Genomic DNA, 21,439 nt, shown 5'->3' with positions numbered 1-21,439 from the left:
TTTTTTTCTTTTTTTGTTTTTTTTTTTTCCCTCCTCTTGTTAGCTTCAATTCATTAACCCCTTTTTAGCAAGCACCAGCGATGAACCCACTTGTTATCGTGGGGTTGCTGGGTAAAGGATTAAAAGCAATGGTGTTAGTCACAACCTACTGGCCAATAATCCATCTCACACTTACGTGTTTTGGAATTGCATCCGTATATAGCTACCTAAGGGCACTGATGGAGACACCTATGTTTTACCTATTTGCAATGTGGTATGATTTGAACTTTGACATCTACATCCCAGAAGGAATGGCTAATTTCACAAACAACTACATCCCAAATGGAATAGCTAATTTTACAAACAACACGATGTTCAGACCAGTCTCTGGGTTTTCTTCTCGGTTTGTCAAACGTTTTTTGACTCCTGAACTAATACTCATGTTGGTGTGCGTGTGCATGTCATCAATTTTCCTGAATGTATTCCTATGCATTCGTAATAAGGGGAAGGAGTCTCCTCTAAAACTAGAGAATGATGATTGGCAGGGAATATGGAGAGGTTTAGGAAAGGTTTTAGAAGCATGGGGACCCGCAGTGTCATGGGATTTTACTCTTGAACACCTGTGGGATCCTGAGAAACTAAGCCAGTATTTGAGTCAGGGACTATGCGGCTTACATAAATCTAAGGAGGTACAACTTATTTGGGGTTTGGCTTGTGCTTACCGTGCCCTATATAATACCATTCTGGAGAGAGAGAGTTTCCGAGCTGAGGTTCAAGCCAAAGGGGAAAATCCCCAAGTCAAATCTAATCAATCAAAGGAGACACCAGTAACAATACCGGTTGCTCCTGTGGAGGGCAAGAAATGGAAACGAGTGTCTTCGCGTCTTGAACGAAAAAGAGAAGAAGAGGAGGAGGAGGAGGAAGATCCAGGCGAGGGGCCCTCCTCAGAACCACCACCATCGCGAAAGGCAAAAGCGAAAACTAAGAGGCATGCGGAAGAGAGTGATGAAGAGGAAGTCTCTATTACTACTCGCCGGCCTCTAAAGATGACTGAAATCCAAGGTTCAAGAAAGGAGTTCACACGGCGCCTGAATGAAAGTATTGTTTCCTGGTTGGTTCGCTGTTGGGACAGTGGGGCCCATAGCTTGTCTCTGGATGGTAATGAAGCTCGCCAGCTAGGCGCCATTGCCAGAGATTCAGCTATTGATAGAGGAATTAGTCGATGTTCGGATGAGGCTGTCTCCCTCTGGGAACGAGTGTTAATAGCCGTGAAGGAAAAGTATCCCTTCAAAAACGGTTTGAAGATTGCGATGAAAAAATGGGATACAGTGGAAAAGGGTATCCAGTATTTGAGGGAAATAGGCATGGTGGAAATGTTGTATGACCCTAACTTTGTTCCTAACCACCCACAACAAAACCGCGACCCTGAAAGAGTGAGGACAACGCCTGAGATATGGCAGAAAATTGTGACAACAGCACCAGACAAATATGCCGCTACACTAACGTCAGCGTGTGACAGATACCAGGAACAACAGAGAACGCCCTTAGTTTATGAATTAATTCTTACGCTCCAAAACTATCAGCAGTTGCTATCCCCCATTCATGCTGCTGTAGCCGCTATCTCAAAAGTGACGGACCAACTGAATGAAACGCGGGAACAAATGTCTCAACTGATTAACCGTGACAAACCTGTAACAGTATCAGAGACGCTGGATGAAGATCAGGATAATCAAATGAGTCTAGCGAAGGAGGTGAAGGAGATGATGAAATTTATGCGAGCCCACCTAACTAAAGACGATGAACCTTCCTTCTCACGTGCACTATCAAAAATCTCAGCTGTTAGAGGCAAACGCTCTCCAGCTCAAGTAAGGGATAATACACTGCGAATTGCCTTATGGTATTACCTACGTGACCATGGAGAAGACATGAAGAAGTGGCACGGTCAACCTACTCCCGTACTACGAGCTCGGGTGAAAGAATTACAAGGCAGATCAACCACCAGTGCAGTTGCTCCAGTTACCACAGGTAACGAATAGAGGGGCCCTGCCCTCAGTCAGGAGGGGGAAAGGGATAATAGAGTATATTGGACTGTGTGGATTCGATGGCCTGGCACATCAGAACCACTGAAATATAAGGCACTGGTGGACACTGGTGCACAGTGCACTCTGATGCCCTCGAGTCACCAAGGGACAGAATCAATCCATATTTCTGGAGTGACCGGGGGCTCTCAAGAATTGACTGTGTTGGAGGCTGAGATAAGCCTCACTGGTAAGGACTGGCAGAAACATCCTATTGTGACGGGCCCAGGGGCTCCATGTATACTAGGTATTGATTATCTCAGAAGGGGGCATTTTAAGGATCCTAAAGGGTATCGATGGGCCTTTGGAATAGCTGCTGTGGACACAGACAACATTAAGCAGCTGTCTGTTTTGCCTGGCCTGTCAGAAGATCCGTCTGTTGTGGGGCTGCTGCAAGTAAAAGAGCAACAGGTACCGATTGCCACAAAAACAGTGCACAGATGGCAGTATCGCACCAACAGGGATTCTTTGCTCCCCATTCATAAGTTAATTCGTCAACTAGAGAGCCAGGGAGTGATCAGCAAAACTCACTCGCCTTTTAACAGCCCCATATGGCCAGTGCGTAAAGCCAGTGGAGAATGGAGGCTGACGGTGGACTACCGTGGCCTGAATGAAGTCACACCCCCACTGAGTGCTGCTGTGCCGGACATGTTAGAACTCCAGTATGAACTGGAGTCAAAAGCAGCCAAATGGTATGCCACCATTGACATTGCTAATGCCTTCTTTTCCATTCCTTTGGCCAAAGAATGTAAGCCACAGTTTGCTTTCACCTGGAGGGGCATTCAGTATACCTGGAACCGTTTGCCCCAGGGGTGGAAACACAGCCCGACCATTTGCCATGGGTTGATCCAAGCTGTATTGGAACAAGGCAGCGCTCCTGAGCACCTGCAGTACATTGATGACATCATTGTGTGGGGCGATACAGCAGAAGCCTTCACGAAAGGAGAGCAAATAATCCAAATTCTTCTGAGTGCTGGTTTTGCTATTAAGCGAAGCAAAGTGAAAGGACCTGCCCAGGAGATTCAGTTCCTAGGCATAAAGTGGCAAGATGGCCGTCGTCACATCCCGACAGATGTGATCGACAAAATCACTGCCATGTCTCCACCCACTAGCAAAAGAGAGACACAATCTTTTCTGGGTGCAGTGGGCTTTTGGAGAATGCATGTTCCAAACTACAGCCTCATTGTAAGCCCCCTTTATTATGTAACACGAATGAGAAATGAGTTTACATGGGGCCCTGAGCAGCAGCAGGCTTTTGAACAGATTAAACAAGAGATAGCCCATGCCGTGGCCCTAGGGCCAGTACGGACGGGACAGGGTATAAAGAACATCCTCTATACTGCTGCTGGAGAGAACGGTCCCACTTGGAGTTTGTGGCAAAGAGCCTCAGGAGAGACCCGAGGCCGACCCCTGGGATTCTGGAGTCGAGCCTACAGGGGGTCGGAAGAGGGCTACACTCCAACTGAGAAGGAGATCTTAGCTGCTTATGAGGGGGTTCGGGCTGCTTCTGAAGTAGTCGGTACTGAAACACAGCTTCTTCTGGCACCTCGACTGCCAGTGCTGAACTGGATGTTTAAAGGAAAGGTTCCCTCCACCCATCATGCTACTGATGCCACTTGGAGTAAGTGGATTGCACTGATTACACAACGAGCACGGATGGGGAACCTCAGCCGTCCAGGAATCCTAGAGGTCATCATGGACTGGCCTGAAGGTAAAAAGTTTGGAACACCACCGGGAGAAGAAGTATCACGTGCTAAAGAAGCCCCACCATAGAATGAACTACCAGAGGATGAAAAGAAATATGCCCTGTTCACAGATGGATCGTGTCGTATTGTGGGAAAGCATCGCAGATGGAAATCTGCTGTGTGGAGCCCCACATGACAAGTTGCAGAGGCCACTGAAGGGAAAGGAGAATCAAGCCAATTTGCAGAGGTAAAGGCTGTCCAATTGGCCTTAGATGTTGCTGAACGGGAGAGGTGGCCAATGCTCTATCTTTACACTGACTCATGGATGGTGGCAAATGCCTTATGGGGGTGGTTACAGCAGTGGGAGCAAAATAACTGGCAAAGAAGGGGTAAACCTATTTGGGCTGCTGAACTGTGGAAAGACATTGCTGCCCGAACAATTTGTTGTGAAGGTGCACCATGTAGATGCTCATGTGCCCAAGAGTCGGGCTACTGAAGAACAGCAAAACAACCATCAGGTAGACCGAGCTGCCAGAATTGAGGTGGCTCAAATAGACCTGGACTGGCAGAACAAGGGTGAATTATTTCTGGCTCGGTGGGCCCATGAGACCTCAGGTCATCAAGGGAGAGATGCAACATACAAATGGGCCAGAGACCGAGGGGTGGACTTAACTATGGATGCCATTGCACAGGTTATTCATAACTGTGAAACATGTGCCATCATCAAACAAGCCAAGAGGATGAAACCTCTCTGGGAGGAAGGGCGATGGCAAAAGTACAAATATGGGGAGGCATGGCAGGTTGATTATATCACCTTGCCACGATCTCGCAATGGTAAGCATTATGTGCTTACTATGGTGGAGGCAACCACTGGGTGGCTGGAAACATATGCAGTACCCCATGCTACCGCCCGAAACACCATACTGGGTCTCGAGAAACAAGTCCTGTGGCGACATGGCACCCCAGAAAGGATTGAGTCAGATAATGGGACTCATTTCAAAAATTCTCTTGTAAATATTTGGGCCAAAGATCATGGCATTGAGTGGATTTACCATATTCCCTATCATGCACCAGCCTCTGGTAAAATTGAACGATACAATGGATTGTTAAAAACGATGCTAAAAGCACTGGGTGGCGGAACATTTAAGCACTGGGAGAAGCATTTGGCAGAAGCCACCTGGTTGGTCAATACCAGAGGATCTGTCAATCGTGATGGTCCTAACCAATCTAATTCTCTACATACCATAGAGGGAGATAAAGTCCCCGTTGTACATGTAAAGAACATGTTAGGAAAGGCAGTTTGGGTTCTTCCAGCTTCTGGAAAGGGCAAACCTCTCCGTGGTACAGTTTTTGCCCAGGGACCAGGATCCACTTGGTGGGTGATGCAGAAGAATGGGGATGTTCAGTGTGTACCACAAGGAAACTTGATGCCAGGGGAGTGCAGTTACTAATTCTATGTATATAGCCATATGTGTGTAATGCATTTTAATCATTTTTTGTTTGTTTGTATATATGTATATATATTTTAAGCATGATGTAACGATGTAGAATAAGGGGTGGAATGTCATGGTTCTATGTTTTTTATTTTTGTTTTGTTTTTTTATGGTTTCAGTATTCCACATCAAAACATCATGCAGTGTACGGGGTATTAAAATGTCACTGCCCCAATCCCAGCTACCTATCCCTGTACATTATAGCAGTCACGGGATCTGACCCTTCCGGGGTGGGGGGGGGCGCTCTCTTGCTGCCTGGCAGTGGGTGCTGGAGGGTGCTTTCCTAGCCATTCCAAGCTTTTCAGGTTTGAATCGGTCTCGGGAACTCTCTCTCTTTCATCTTGTCTGATTTATTAATCTCAATTTCAACTAAATTGTATATATTGTGTTATTTTGTATTCCAATATTATAGTAAAATAAGTTTTCCTCCATAGATTGTTGCCGCTGCTCTTTTCCTCCCTTCCTTCCTTCCCATTTTTGTGGGACTGGGGTGGGGGGGAGGGCAGAGGCCTGTCGCCCCTGTCACGGACATAGATTGATCTGGTCAACTCCGTGACAGCACCTAACATGAAATTCCTAAATTCAGTTGGACACTTACTCTCCTCCCTCTCCACTTCCACCATCCTTCCAGTTTCCTCTAAAAACAGACTGATTTTTCAAGTGGCCTTGAACAAGTGCAAGATCTTTTATTTAGAGTTCTTCAGCTATCAAATTCCTGCTTAATGAAATGCATGTACTTTCAGAGCATCACGTTAACCATTCAGAAATGTCTTTTACCTTCTTTTCTGACAAATCATGATCCAGCTCATCTTCAGAATCATCTTCGCTCTGTTGCTGTTGCTGCTGCTCTTGCATGTCCTTCATTTTAATCAGCAGTTCAGCCTTTGGTGCAGATGTGCTGTAGTAAGTAGAATTGGTTGTCAGGGAGATGGCAGATGGTGCATTCTGCTCTTCTTTCCTGGTAAAAAGTCAAAACTCTCATTTAGTGCCTTGACATCCTAATCACTGAAAAGAAAGGACAATATTCTCAAGCCATCATTTCACCAAGAAGCAGAGGGCTCAATCAGAAAGCAATTACGTATGGAACCAGGATAAACAAACACTGTGAATAAAATTTGTGTGAAGTCAGCACACACCCACTAAAAAAGAAAACTGAAGTCACGAAGAAGAGCTTTCACCATTATGATGAAGGAAATGGAACTAAGACATTTCAAATGGAATTCATAGAAACACAGAATCACCGAGGTTAGAAAAGACCTCTAAGATAATCCAATCCAACTGTCCACATATTACCAACAGTTCCCTCAAACCATGCCTCTCAGCACAACATTTCTTGAACACCTCCACGGTTTGTGACTCCACCCCAGGTAGCCCATGCCAGCACCTGACCACTCCTTCAGAGAAGTATTTCCTAACATCCAACCTGAATCTCACCTGGTGCAACTTGAGGCCATTCTCTCTCGTCCTATCACTAATCACATGGGAGAAGGTCAACCACCACCTTGCCACAACCTCCCTTCAGGTAGCTGTAGAGAGTGGTAAAGGTCTCCTCTGAGCCTCCTCCTCTACAGACTAAATAACTCCACTTCCCTCAGCCCATAAGAGCTGTACTCCAGACCCCTCACACAGCTTCATTACCCTTCTCTGGACAGGCTCCAAAGCCTCAATGTCTTTCTTGTATTGAGGGCCCCAAAACTGAACACGGTACTTAAGGTGCAGCCTCACCGTGACTGAGTACAGAGAGATGATCACTTCCCTGCTCAGCTGGCAGCACTATTTTGATTCAAGCCAGGATGCCATTGGCCTTCTTGGCCACCTGGGCACACTGTTGGCTCATGTGCAGCTGTTTGTCAACTCCCAGGTCCATTTCCTCTACACAGTCTTTCAGCCACTCTGCCCCAAGCCCATAGCATTGCCTGGGGTTGTTGTGGCCAAAGTGCAGGACCCAGCAATTGGTCTTGTTGAACTTCATCCCATCAGCCTCAGCCCAGCTATCCAGACTGTCTCTAGGCACTCTATAGGGCCATCCTACCCCCAGGCAGATTGACTCTTCCTGACAATATGATGTCATGAAATGTAAAGCTCTATTTTAATAAACCATGCAAAGACTTCAGTCAGGTATCTCTTCAGGCTGCCAAATGTAAGATAGATACTATGGTTGAAGCTTTTTGGTTGTGCAACTACACATGAACTTTTCAACTAAGCTACAACTTAATTTGATAACTCAGTTCAGAAAAACAAAAGACCCATAGAACATAAACGTCTTTCTATGGAATTTTACATCTTTCAGTTGTCTTTGTAAGTTTTCATCACATAATAATTACTAAAATATTGATCTTCTTTCTTTCAAGTTACCAAACTGGATAATCTTGGTAAAATATCTAACTACTATGACAGGGAAGAAATAAATTATTCTTTAAATTGTCACACAAATAGTTTTCAGCCAAGTGTCAGCTTGTACAACACTTCTTTTTCTGAAATTAATTATATTCATTCTTGATTGCTATTCTAGTGGAAAACTCTTATAAAAGTTGCAAGGTTAAACAGGGAGTTCTTCATCCCTCCTGGAAAACTGATGCACCATGGACAGCAGCTTGCAAGGAACTACTGGCCTACAGAAGGTGATACTCACTTCTCTTCTGAAATTTTTGGAGAAGGAACTTTTGGAAGGAGCTTCCTGCGCTGCTGAGCTTCTTCTAGGAGGTGTTCATCTTTTGGGAATATTCCAACCATCAGATCCATCGCTGTTTTTATTTTCACATTAGGATCCAGAATGTCTGCTAGAGATTTATCTCTTCCCACAATCTCTCTAGCTAGTTCCTCTGATTTCCAGTCTTCCAAGGTCTTCTCTTTGGCCTTTACATAGCTGACTGCTGGCACAGTAGCACTGCCATCCTTCAAGTTGTTCCCAGGTTCTTCAGCTGGTTGAGGGTCAGTTGGTTTGGTTTTGGTTTCTGGCTCTGGCTCTACACCTTGCCTGGTGTAAGCACAGAATCGTGAATAGGATTGCTCAGAAGTGCTGAGTGTTTTAATTTGGTCCTTTTCCAAGCCGCTGGGTAAAGCGGGTGGTTCCATTGTACTCACAAGACTTTGCCGGCTCTCCTTTTCTGCACTGCTCTCTGAATGAACTATCTTGATGGGAACCATTTTCACTGTAGTATTGTTGTCTATAACTCTTTCAATTCTAGAAAATGAGGAAAATTAATGAGAAACTTAAGAACCTTATATCTTAGTTCATATCTACAAATCGGGGAAGCCCGAATATAAAAATAGGCAAAGGAAAGATCTAAGTAACAGAACATTCCTTGTACCGCATCTCAAACCCTAAAATTGCGTGTTTTCCTTTTTTGCCTACACATTCTTAATAGCATTAGTTCATTTGTAAGTAATTCTAATATCAGCTTGGCACGAGACTCACTGAACAGGACTTCTGTTCATTTTTGTGAGCACAAGGGTCCAGCCTCAGGCCCTAGTTTTCAAATGGTGCTGTTGAACAATCCTTTGCTGCCACACATTCAGAAGGCAACATGCCTCGAGCTCAAACTCATTGGCTTCTTGCAGACTTAACAGCTGCTTCAGCTTTTGGCCTGACAGGTTATTTAGCTGTCTGGGTAGTTTCTGCTGCTCTCACATCAATTCCTAGCTCTTCCAATGGAAAAGACAGCAGATCAAATGGAAGCACGCTGCACGCTATGCCTTTCCTGAGCTGCAACAGTCGCACACTAAAAACTCAGAAATTGTTCAAAACATAATTACGTGATTAAAAATTTGTATAATTTCCTAAGAGATACAGAAATTTAGTAATTAGATCCTACAGCTGCATCCTAATTTTTTACCTAAAGGATTAAAATCAGCCGCACTAAAGGATAACATACACAATTTTGCATATTCCTTTTAAAAGAAGCTTACAGCCAAAATCACGTACCATATAGTACAAAGGGCCACCTTGGACATTCAAGAAAGAAAGCTACTTAAAGAGGTGGCTAATATTTTAAACTGGACAGTAACATGTTAAATAACATTACTAAAACATTTGTACTGTATGTAAACCATATAAGAAACTAAAGTCTAGTTTGGTGGTTTTGAGTTTGCAGAAAGTTTAAAATTATTCTCATAATGTGGGTTTGGAAGCCCTACAACAAGTAAAGGAACATTGCCTACTAGCTAAAATATCTAGTTTCATCTGGCTTGCTTGCTTGCTGCCTTCCATATAAGTGACCAAGACATACTACAGCTTGTTTCCTCTAAACATGGGTGTGTCACTTTTCTTAAATATAAACTTATACTTTTCCATGCTGTATTTTTCTTTTGCAAAGAACAGAAAAATCTATCTGACTTTGTCTTTTCCAGAAGAAGCATCTTATATTTTAAAAGTGTATTTGCTTCCAAATAGCCTCCCAGTAGACATTTATTTTCCTCAAGTGCTTTGGATGCACAGTTTTGCACACCTTTGGGGCAGATTTTCTATCCCGTGTTGAACACTAAACAATTCTCACAGGTTTCCAAGCAAGCTTGTATAAGACAGGGCAATACAGCAGTGATAGCAGTGCAGGCACAGGCTACCATTTACTATTAATGTTCTGACACAGCCAAAAGAACACTTCCTTAAATGTGCAGTCCTCCTTTGCACACCCTTTTGCCCTGGCTCCTCCACTGCCATCAGACAAGGGCTTTTGCATTCAGGATGGCTGTTATTTTCAAGAGCTTGCTCACGTCTCTGCTTTTCAGTCTGACCTCCCAGTAAGTATAATTGCTCTCTTCATGCAATCTGGTGAAAATGTTCTTAGCTGAACCATGTTAAGTCATCCCCTGCCTTTTAATTTAATTTAATTTTTTTAAATAAAGCCTACACCTTTCAGATCCAACAAGACTCCAAGAGGAACATATTTTGAACTTGTAGGAATTATAAAATCTGTGCATAAGCGTGGGAGGGGCAACTGGGAGAAATTAGATTAGTTGATGGCAATTTTTTACCTAAAATGATCTGCATCTCTTTTGGGACTGTAAGGACTTTTCTCTCAGGATAGCATAAGATTGTATATATTTCTGACATTAACACCTGTTTTATTAAGTAATGTAATTAGCAGCTGAGCACGGATTTTAAGATCTTAAAATGTCAATGAAAAATATACTTAAGCACTTTAAGTTAAGCACTTTCAAAACATCATTCAGATACGGGCATGTAATTTAGCATACATCAGTGTGCATTTCAGCATTAAAGCTCAGTGAAAAGGAAGGCCACATACAATCAGCTTTTTTTTTTGTGCGTCTTTTGTATCTATTCCCAAAACAGTACCTTACAGAAGGCACTACTGTCACCTCCCTTAGCAGACAGGTGCTAGAGACCACACAACACCCTGCACTTTGCTTAGGATACTGTATTCTTTCTCTGTCTTAAAAAATACTGCAGGGAGAAATTTCATTCCTACCTCCTTTTTAAAGAGGGAAACTGTCAAGGCATGCTTAACATCCACAGAGAGAAAAAATGGTTTATGCTTTCCATGTCATAAGGCATTGGAAAACAGGATGACTGAGTCTATTTAATCATCTGCACTACAGTAAAGAAAAGCAGTTCAACTGCTTTAGCACAGAGAAACTATCTCAGCATTCAGATAGTGTGGATTTTTATTTTCATTCTTTAACCATGAATTATAATGCTGAAAGAATAATGAAAACTAACATTCTTGAGCTTCATGGACAAGTTTGTTATGTGGCAGGAGAATAACCTTTTATGATATGAGCAACATACGACAATCACAGAAATCAATTAATTTCAGCTGGCTTGTCTAATCCTGAGTTTATCTAGACTGACATTCTCTTGCAGAACCTTCAGCCCACTTCACTATGAATAGCACTGCAGTCCCCTCAACAGACTACCTGAAATGCCAAATTTCGTTGTAAAAGGAACATGAAAATAGTCATCAAAATTTCACAGTACACCTTACCAGATGTTCTCACAAAGGATTACAGTTCCCCTTCCCATATCTGCTTTGTCCCTAAACTGATTTGTATTCACACGGAGCCTGAGGTAGAGGAAATGACAACGGTCAGCAAACATTCTGATTCTACCCAGACACTGGAAAATCCATTAGAATCTAACCTTCTGTTCTCTACTGTCTACCAGCTTTAATTCTGAGCAGCATCCCTCATTATTAAGCATCAGTCAACTAAAAGAAACCCCAGACCAGCTGATGGATTTTAGTGGAATTTCACAGAAGTTTTAGGTCTTTTTAGGATATACTGGAAATTTTTATGCTTAATGAACCCAAGGATGTGCTTTTACTGAAGAAATAGAACAGTCAACCATTAATAATGCCTAAGTGGGCAAAAGGGTATTAAAATTATTAAAGAATTAGGGCTAGTACCTGGCTGGGTTGTCATCCTGTACAGACACAGGAGGTTTATCAGTAAGCTTCTGTGGTGCAAACTGAGGAGAAGGGGACCTTGATGTCTCCATGTCAGGTTTCTGAAGGTACCGATACTTGCTGGAAGTTAACACAGATTCAGACTTAAGGTGCGTTTTTTCTTCTAAGTGCTGACAAACATTCTCTGTGGATGATGCCTGCAGAAGTTCCTGTGGATTATCACTCTTTAGTTTTCCATTGAAAACTACGGGACTCTGACAGAGAGATGAGTGACTTGTAAACACTTCAGCAGAGCTGGGGGAAGAGGACGGAAAGGGGTGGCTGGGTGCTGCCAGCAAGGATTCAGAAGAGGCACCAAGCGATGGTGCAGAATTATCTGGTCGCCTGTATTTATCTCTTTTAGGTGGTGGAGGCCTCTGAGGAGCAGGTCCACGTTTCTTGCTGAGCAGTGCTGGCTCTGTTCTGTGACTTTCCTCTCTGGTGCCCTGGGACAGATAGGAGTGGTTCTCGTTCAAGGACTGTGGCTCAGAACACGCAAGATGAGGCAAACTGCAGTCCTTGCTCTTCTCATTCACGTTTTCCTGAGAGTATCTGTAATCACTAGGCAACGTCCCAGATCTCCCGCGGCTCTCGTGAGACAAAACCGTCGGCTCTCTCGCATGCAAAGGTCTGACAGATGCCTTCCACTTGTGGCCTATATTCTGGCCCAGCTGATCCCTTTCTTCCCGTGGGTTTTCTCTTAGGGCCCCGATATCAGCTTGCCTAGGGAGAAGAAAACATCATTAGCATGCTGCTGTTTTATTTCTGTGAGGCCACAGACGATCTAGGAAGCCTAAAAGCTTGAATACCGAGATCACAGCAAACATTTAATATTAACTCCTGCAATTCAGAGTAAGTATACGGCTCAAAAACATTCTCTGTGTACTTAATCTAACATGATGAGTCAAAGCATAATGTCATGCTAAATTAGGGTATGTAGCATCACAGGGTGCGACACAACCTTGAGTTAACCTGAGGCACTGCAGTGTACATGGCAGAGCTAAATGCATAGCAAAGCTGAAGCACAAATGTATGTGGCACAGCCAAACGTGCAAATGTTTTTCTTCCATTTCTGTTCTAAAATGCAATTCCACTTCTCTTCCAGAGTCACCAACGAAATGCAGAAAATGTGTTTCTTCTGTACATGCAAAAATTAATATTTTGATGTCACTAAATAAAATCTGAACACTGAAATTTAATTATGAACTTTTGAGGTTGAATTTTTAGATATGCATAACTGGAGAAAAATGAGGTAAAAGTGCAAACAAAATGTTTGCTTAAGCTAAACGTCAGCATAAATGACAAATAGTGGCCAAAATGGCCTTATTCTGCACAGTAATATTTTTTATTTTATTCCAATTGTGTACTCTCTGTTTGTGTAGTCAGGAAACAGGCATTAGCAGCTCCAGGCTTGTGCTCTGCCACAAGACATGTAGTTCATTTGTCTTCGCCAGATAGAGACAGATTGAGAAAGAAAGAAAAAAATAAAGTACCTCTGGAGCCCTGAAAGGAGTCAGGTTTGCTCTCTGCTAAAGAGGCTGAGGAGACACTAAGAGATTAGAAAAGAAGCTGCTTAGAAAAGTAAAAAGCTTCAGAAAACTACTAATCGCTTGTGCTACTGACAGCTCTGGGCTCTGCATTTTGATGGGTCCATCCTTTAGATGAGCACTGCTCAAGCTGTCCTTTGAGGAGACTGTGAAAGACTCATCTTTCCCAGCGTATTTGTAAAGTAAGGTTAACTACAATTTTCAATATAAGCAAGTTACTAAGCTTACCGTACCAGTTTTGAATGCAAGTATGTAGGTGGTTAACATCAGTATATATGAAAATTACATTTGAGACAAGAGAAGACCAAACAAGTAACAGGTTAGAGGCATCATGAATTCAAGACAAAACGAAAAGGAGAATTAAACACTGTGTTACTATTTTAATTAAATTCAAACAATAAACAAAGAAACAAACCAAGATGTTTTACAAAAAGACAACAAATTGAAAGTTTTATTTTTCACACCTGTATGATCAAATTACATTCAAAGTGATTCTGTTCAGTCCTTGGATCTGTGCTGTTTTAGCACTTATGTGAACAGTTCTAAAAAAACCCAAACCTGGACGTTTTCATTAAGCTGCCTGAAGGGATGGGATTTTTAAAAATCATAATTCATATGGATTTTTATGCGTCAGTAACAAAACAGTGCTGCCCTTCTAAGAGAGATGGCTTTTTCTCAATTTACTTCCAAATTCTCATGTGGTGTAAAATTTTTAAATTCAATTCCAACATGTACATTTTGATTTAACATGAATTAAGAGATGAATATTGTTTCAAGTGACATCTCCTCATATTGCTCTTAACTAAGTGCAGCTGGTTCAGAAAACTTCAAGTTGTCTGACAAATTCTGAGTCAATCCTATTTTATAAAGACAGTATTTATTGACTCTCATTTTAACGTCAGACTAAGGATAGTGTTGTTAAATAAAACGTTTTAAGGCCAGAAAGACCAAGGCCCAAGCCTGGCCACTGCTATTCAGATTTGGTTATGTGGCATCTCTGGAGTCAGCTGGTTTTCCCTAGAGTGCTCAATGTAAGCAGAACTGGCCTGTAAATGGTTCCCCTAATTTTAATGGAAATATTTACCAAATGAAGTCTTCAGGCCTTAAGTATGAAACACTGTGTTTAAATCAGCATTCTTCCTTGTCTTGATAACCTATGCACAGCATAATTTTCTTCTAGTTAACCTGTGCCAAAAAAAAAAAATCATGCCTCCCTATTCATCTTCACATACATAAACCATATTATTACATAGTATAATAGCTGCACTTAGGTGCACATAAAAATCATGGGCATGGCACAAAATGTTGCAGACAAATGACATGCACTACCTTGCCAGTCTGTAAAGTACACGCTGAGTTTAACATGCACATCAGAAGTGGGTGTGCTGGTGGAAACAAACAGGAGCACACCACTAATCTGACACGTTTACAAACCCAAAGCAAGTAGCAAAATTTGTTTACTGTTACCCTGGCTCACAAGGAATGAATGCTTTGGTAATCCTGTCACCTCACAGAAATAAAGTACAAGGAAATAAGGAGTCACAGCACAGATGAATTTAGATACACTATGGTTGCAAACGTGGAGACAAAATTAAGTGATTCCATACGTGCTTTCATACCCTTTCCAGAAAATTAATCAAGCATTATGCAGTGCCACAGAAAATGGGTTTTGGAAAAGGTAGCTACATTCAACACTGAGGCTAGTTTGCATTCAGTGTGGGTGGATCTTCATGCAAAACATGCTTATCACCTTATTTTGGAAAGATTTCAGCTTACTGTTCAGAAAGGAGGAAAAGAAAACAAGCTTCAAGCCCCAGGAGAACACAGTGGAAAGAACCTGCAAAGGTGTTAGATTATTACCAATAGAAAGAAGTCCACTGAGCTACTCAGAATCTGTCTGTACTTTATGTAATGGTACGCCCAAAATAGGGCCAATTCAGAAATGAGGCCCCACAGAATTATTCAGGGATAACATACCACTGAAACAACCTCATCTACAAGCAAACATCACAAAGCAAGAGATGCAGTAAAAACACGACTACTGATTTAATTACAGTTTTCATTCTAGATAACAAAATGTTCATAATAAAAAATTTTAAAGTATCTTCAAACCTAAAGCTTCCCAATCCCCACAACACAATGCCACAATATCCAAGTGCCAGAGCCCTTCCAACACAATGAAGACAGGATGGCTACCGCCATGTTCCTCATCCTTGACAGGCTGTGACGTTCCAGGTTTGATAGTCAGGCTTCTCATACTGTGCACTTACCTTGAACTGTAAAGGAAGTATAATCAACAGATTTATGCTGAGGATACTCAGTGGTATTCGGGAAAAGCGAATCCAACACAGAGGGCTAACACAAACATTCCCTACTGTACCTGCTTTGGGTATTTAAGGTATGCAAGTGCCTGAGGTAATTAAGTGCAGGAGCTTTCATATATCTAAACTGGGGTGAAGGTGGAACAAAAATGCTTCCAAAAAAAAAAAAAAAAGGAATTGCTTTGTTTTCAAGAACCTTGTTTAGAATAAGGTTCAGCTCTTCCAGAGGCTCACAGTCATCCATCAGCTGGTTCAGCTCTGTGGCTCACATTTCCATCATTGGTTATAGTCACTCAGCAGAACAAGGAAGCCCACTACAACAGTGGAAAGATATATCTTAAAAAATGACATTGGTATTTTCTTCCTGAATGGAAAAGTGTATCTCCCAGCTTCCTTTCAGCTTTGCTAGCTCCAGGCATATACACTGAGCACTGAAAAGCCACGGAAATTCTCAGGGAAACCAACCAAGCCTTCTCCTCAATCCTGCCACCTCTCACTAACAGCCTAACAACAATGTATAAGATACACATGCACGTGCTAACAGGAGCATGCTGGTGGAGTCAGTGAGCAATTACCAAAATGAATCATTAACTACAGATACCTATCAGATGGATAACATTTTTGGTTGCCGTAAAAAACAACCCCAAACTATTTCCTTCTTTTGTCCCATACTCAGGATTTGACTAAATCAGGACATAAATGTAGAATGATCTGACTGAACGCTGTATCTCAATAAATGGGAATCAACCCAGTCAATCCAACGTATCTGATGTTTAGGTATCTTTACAGTTTCTTGAGAATGCTTCAAGTGAAGCCAAACAGTGCTAGAAGATGGTCCAACTTGAAAATCCCAGATTAAATAACCTTAGCAAAAATTGATCAACTAACATTTTAAAAACAGACTGTTTTGTTAAAGACCTCAACTACATGCAAAGGCGCAACCATAAAACTTAAGAGCGGTTATGTAAGCAACAAAGTGTACTCCAGTGCCTTAACTGGCAAAAGAAAGCAAATGGAGTAGCTGTTTCCGATTTACCTTAAATTCCTTCTGAAACTCCACAAGCTATCCTAGAAAAAAGGCCTTCCTACCTACCTACACAGAATTCTCCCTAAGAGTCCTCACTCTACAGCAAGCCCCACATACTCAAGGCCACAGTTTTGCAATTCTTTCAAGCTGATTTTAATGCAGATATTTTGCCTGAAGAGGCAGGCAGTCACAGTCTACTCCAATTTTGTCTTCCTGCTCTCTTCATTGTATTAACAGTAGAAATTTCACAGCCCCACAGAAAATTGGATCAAGGAACTGACCTGGCTCAAAACAGATAATTATGTGGCTTACAGCAATTGTGAAACAGTCTTTGCCTATGCCAAAACCCTGTTTATAGGCACAGTCTTTGCCGTTCTGCCGCTTTTTCAGCTGTGAACTTTATGCGCTGAAACTATGCTTTCATTGTGTATTTGCATAGCACTTTGCACAGTGGGATCCAAAAGCACTTGTGCAATAGCCTGCAAATAAAAAGTACTTTCTCCTACCCAGTACAGATCTGCCTGAGACCGCAAAAGGATGCTACGAAGTTAGAACTGGATGCACAGGAAAAAATTAAGGGTCTACCTGAGAGCCAGATGTGTAATATCACATTTCAATCCATACAGATACAGTCAGTGCAATCTAAGACATTCAGCTCACACTAAAGTAGCCTCTACAAGCTAATTGTCCAATCCATTGGTAGGAGCTCGATGTAGTTACCCAAACACGTCAGAAACTTTAATCACTGAAAGACATACATCCCTCTAAGAGCTGGCAGCTCCATGCCAAGTGGGACACAATTGGCCAGCTCAGGTCTCTCCAGACACCTGCATTTCTCCAAGTGAATCAAGCTCAAGATTTCTATGGATTATACCTAAAGTAGACACTTCACTTTCATGCAGATATCTACTTAGATTAGGGACTTAAATCCTCATCTGAGTCCCACATACTTTTTCTTTCAGGGGCTCCAGTAGCAGCCATTAAGGCTTTGACACTCAAACTGGTTTTGCTGTAACAATAGTAAGGAGACAGTGACACTACAACACCACAGTCTGAATGTTCCAAGGGAAATTATTACCAGTGGTCCATTTTTCTGACAAGCACTGTGTCTGCTATTAAGACTGACTCTGTAGAATATGCACTATACACAACATAGAGGATATGAAAACAACTCCAGAGACAACAAATCAGACCTTGGAATACAAAGTGACACAGAAAATTAAACAAATACACAGAATAGAGGATCCTCTAGAAAATATGTAATTCAATGACCATGATGATGACTGTACCACAACAACTACTTCTAGAAGAGGCACAGCACAAAAATCACTGCAAGGAAGGAGAGCTGTTCACTCCCTTGGCTTGAGGAGACAGATGATGGCAACTGGCATCCCAGAGCCACTATCCGTGCAGAAGGTCTTAAAACACGCCTTGAGATTAAAAGAATAATGAATGCTGATCTTTCGCTCTTTTTCTCTCTCTCAAAAAAGATGCCCTGATACACAGCAGAAGACAACATAAGGTACAAAACCAGCAAGACATTTCACAAAGTTCAACCCATAGCGCACCACTGTTACACTACAATCCACTTATCATGATGTACCCTGGTTTTCCAATTCCTTTTTACAATCCCTGCTAATGTTATCTGCATTTGATAGTAGCTATCTGTTCAGTCACACTAGATACTGCTTAGATGTTGCACCCAGTGTGATAAAATAAAATGTCACTCTAGTTAACAACCTCTATGTAATCACCTGGCTTTATCACAGAAATATAACGGGTCCTGCTCATCACTCTGCCTGTCCAACCTGAATTTTGCTCGTGTCCTGCCTGCATGGCAACATACATGACAATGGATTTTCATTTCACATTCTTGCTAAAAGCATTACCTCTCTCCCCATGAAAGTCAGATCTAAATTTAACAGACAGTAATTCTGCAGCCTGTATGCAAAGACACAATATTGATGAGTAAAATGTAGGCCAGTCAGTCAGGAATAACAGCACAATGCATAGGTCCACAGGAAAAAAAAAAAAAAGATCAAAAAGAATTTTCATGCAGCACAGGAGCCTCTATGCAGGAGGAGAGAATACTGTGGGAAAGGGTAGAGGAAGAGATGCTATTCTTTCATTAGATCAGGAAATAACAGCACCTCCTCCATTTTGCAGCACATCAAATATCAGTGATTAAAAAAAAAAAAACATGTTTTTATAGCTGTTTTCTCATTCCTTTACCTACTGCATGTCTGCCCTAGCACACAGTGGTCTGCCTGCATGAATTTAAAATGACTTCTGCTCCCATGAGCAAACCAGTTAATATGCTCTGTGCTTACACACTGAATTCAGTCACTAGAATATCCCAACAGTATAACCAGAGCCATCATATTACAGAAATGGCAACCACTGCAGAGACAAAAGGCAATACTTTCAAAGAATGCTAACAAGGAAATCACATTGCTGTTAAAAATAGCTGAAAGAAAAAATGAATTTTTTTGTTAGTTTATTCAAAAAAGCTACATTGCAGTTGCCATTCTTATGATTTTTTTTTAACCTCTAGGTTTTTTTTTTTTTTTACAAGCTGTTGCTATTTTCTTGTTTCTATTACTACTGAAAACAGCTGCTTGCAGCTGAACAAAAATGCAGTAACAGAAGCTATAAAATGAAACACATTGTGAATAATAGCTAGGTCACCTGGGTTACTCAGTCAGGCACCAAAATGAACAACACACAGCTCACCTCTGACGACCAAAATGCCAAAGAGGTATTGAAATTAATTAGCATGCACATGTACCCATTTCAATAGCCACCTTTCACTCAGCGCTGCACTCACCGCTTGCTTCCAGCAGTCACATCCACTTCTGCTCTCCCAGTCACTATCTCCTGCTGCTGCGGAGCTGTCTCCGGGTGAGCCTGCGCTCAGAGCTTGCCAGGAAAGCGATGGGCTGGGAAGCTCCTGTACCACCCCTCGCCGGGAGGTACCCTGAGCCTGGCACCCTCAGCCAGAGCAGCAGCTCTGCAGCTCGGTGCAGAAAACAAACGTTTCTGAAAGGCACTGCCGTCTAATTCTAGGGTGCGTTATGCCAACTGTGAAAACAAAAGCTGCTAAAAACAGCGCGTGTGCAGGGACACATGCACACAGAGCATCTTAGCTGGAATCAGCTCACATTTTCTCCCCTGTTCTCCTAAAACATCAGTCAATACAACAGGCATCTACACTAAGCGAAATAAAATCCTGCACTAGCATTGCATCATTCCTAGTTTGTTACTGTAGCTTCTGCTGATAGAGACAGAAGACACAGCGTGTACTGAGAGAACAAAAGAAATACTGTATGAATCCATACTGCGATATTCTGTCCAGAACAGAGGGGAAAAGCTCCCCAGGGCTCGTGCATCCCACTGTCTCTCTAGCACTCAAGCAGCAAACATAAGGCAGCCTTACCAGGATTACAGATGTTTACCCGCATTCACTGGAGATGGGAGCTTTGCATCCCTGCAAATGCGCCAGTCAGCTCGAAAGCTTCACAGAGCTGAGCGCGTCTCAACCTCTGCCTCTCATTTACTGTAACACAGAGGATTTTCAAAGCCATGCCTCACAACAGCTGGCTTGTTTTTGCCTGCTTCCTATGATTGACAAGTTCATACAAGCTCCGTCAACTTTAACCTTGATAAGTGAAGGCTTGGTCTGTATTGTATGTTACATCATCAGAAACTTCTGACCTCAGGGAAAAGATCTCAGAGACTTCAAAGCTTTTCCCTTCCCCCACTTCCCCACCCTCATCTCCTGGTTTTGGTTATAAAAGGAAAAAAAAAAGATTCTAAAAGTCCTTTAATTTTTTAAGTTTTTTTCATCCCATTTGTGAAAATCACGATCTGTGCTTCAGCAGTAAGAGCCCCACAAATGTGAAGTATTAAAAATGATTATAAAAGATCGGCATACTACCAGCTTCCTCTCTGAACAACATTCAAATAAGCAAGTCTTTAATTTTAGAAGTGAGTCTTCATTAACAGCCCTCCAGCATGATCTTTTTTGCATGTGCTGTGTGTACAGGCGCTCTTCTTGCAGGAGGTTCTGCAGGGAAAGAACTCAATGCGTTTGTGCATATTACCACCCCCACGCTCCATCTTAAGATGCACCATGGCCTTCATGAGAGCAAAGCTCCAGTTTTGCTCCTTTTTTCTGGAAGAACACCATAGAGACTCAGAAAAGCTGTGGAAAAGGCTTTAATATGCATTATACGGTCATTTTAAAGGATAACTACTTGAAGAGGAAGATATGATTTAAGCTGTATATAAAGTCACACGCAGTTGTTTGATATTATTACACAATGTGGAGAGACAATTAATCCCTACCACTATTTTTTTTTGTTTCCCAGTGCTGTTGATTTGATTTCAATATACAGAAAAAAAGACTTCAAGAAAGCTCATTTTGTCTTCACTGTTTACATAAAGCAAAGCAATTGGTTAATAGATGGTGACTGCTGTCCCACACAGAGAAATGGAAAGTAGTACTGTTACATTATTTTTACACAAAGCTTTACTGAAATTTATTGTTGTAAACTGCCTCATGTGTGACAGCAAATCACAACTCATGCTGCCTGAGGGCCTATCAGAGAAAGCAAACATATTACAGGCTAGCTCATACTGCAAGGACATAAAGTCACTCCATGTGTTCTGCTGTACTGAAGAAACAAATCAATCACCAGTTTCCAAAATGTTTTCCCCCAAGTTATTTAGGGAAAAATAAAATCTATAATATATCAGCTTATGATACTTTTATAGGTATAATCGCTAGAGAGTACCTCTAACCTTCCCTACTCATACTGCTACTCATACTCATAGCTGCTAGAAGATATCTGGATATCAAGTGATTCAACAAGAATTTAGTTTCTGGGTAGTCTTCATTCTAAC

General features: G+C 41.9%; 1 protein-coding gene across 3 annotated transcripts in view; it reads right to left on the bottom strand.

The window, feature by feature from the left end:
• The window catches only part of SHROOM2 (shroom family member 2), a 128,961-nt gene that overhangs the window by 13,227 nt on the left and 94,295 nt on the right, over window positions 1-21,439 (bottom strand). The window contains exons 1-4 of one of the 3 annotated variants that reach the window (XM_042867242.1): window positions 19,362-19,421; window positions 11,601-12,362; window positions 7,868-8,419; window positions 6,013-6,193 (exon numbers count right to left, since the gene is read on the bottom strand). In XM_042867242.1, the coding sequence (XP_042723176.1) occupies window positions 6,013-6,193; window positions 7,868-8,419; window positions 11,601-11,692 (825 nt within the window). In that variant the 5' untranslated portion in view covers window positions 11,693-12,362; window positions 19,362-19,421. Of the gene's footprint in view, window positions 1-6,012; window positions 6,194-7,867; window positions 8,420-11,600; window positions 12,363-14,962; window positions 15,019-19,361; window positions 19,422-21,439 lie in introns of those variants that run through there. The other 2 variants (XM_042867243.1, XM_042867241.1) reach the window with 2 other exon arrangements.

This window comes from Lagopus leucura, unplaced genomic scaffold (assembly GCF_019238085.1).
Source record: "Lagopus leucura isolate 7727_CA_CO unplaced genomic scaffold, USGS_WTPT01 Super-Scaffold_100001, whole genome shotgun sequence".
Classification (NCBI taxonomy): Eukaryota; Metazoa; Chordata; class Aves; order Galliformes; family Phasianidae; genus Lagopus; species Lagopus leucura.
This window is presented reverse-complemented; position numbering and strand designations above follow the sequence as displayed.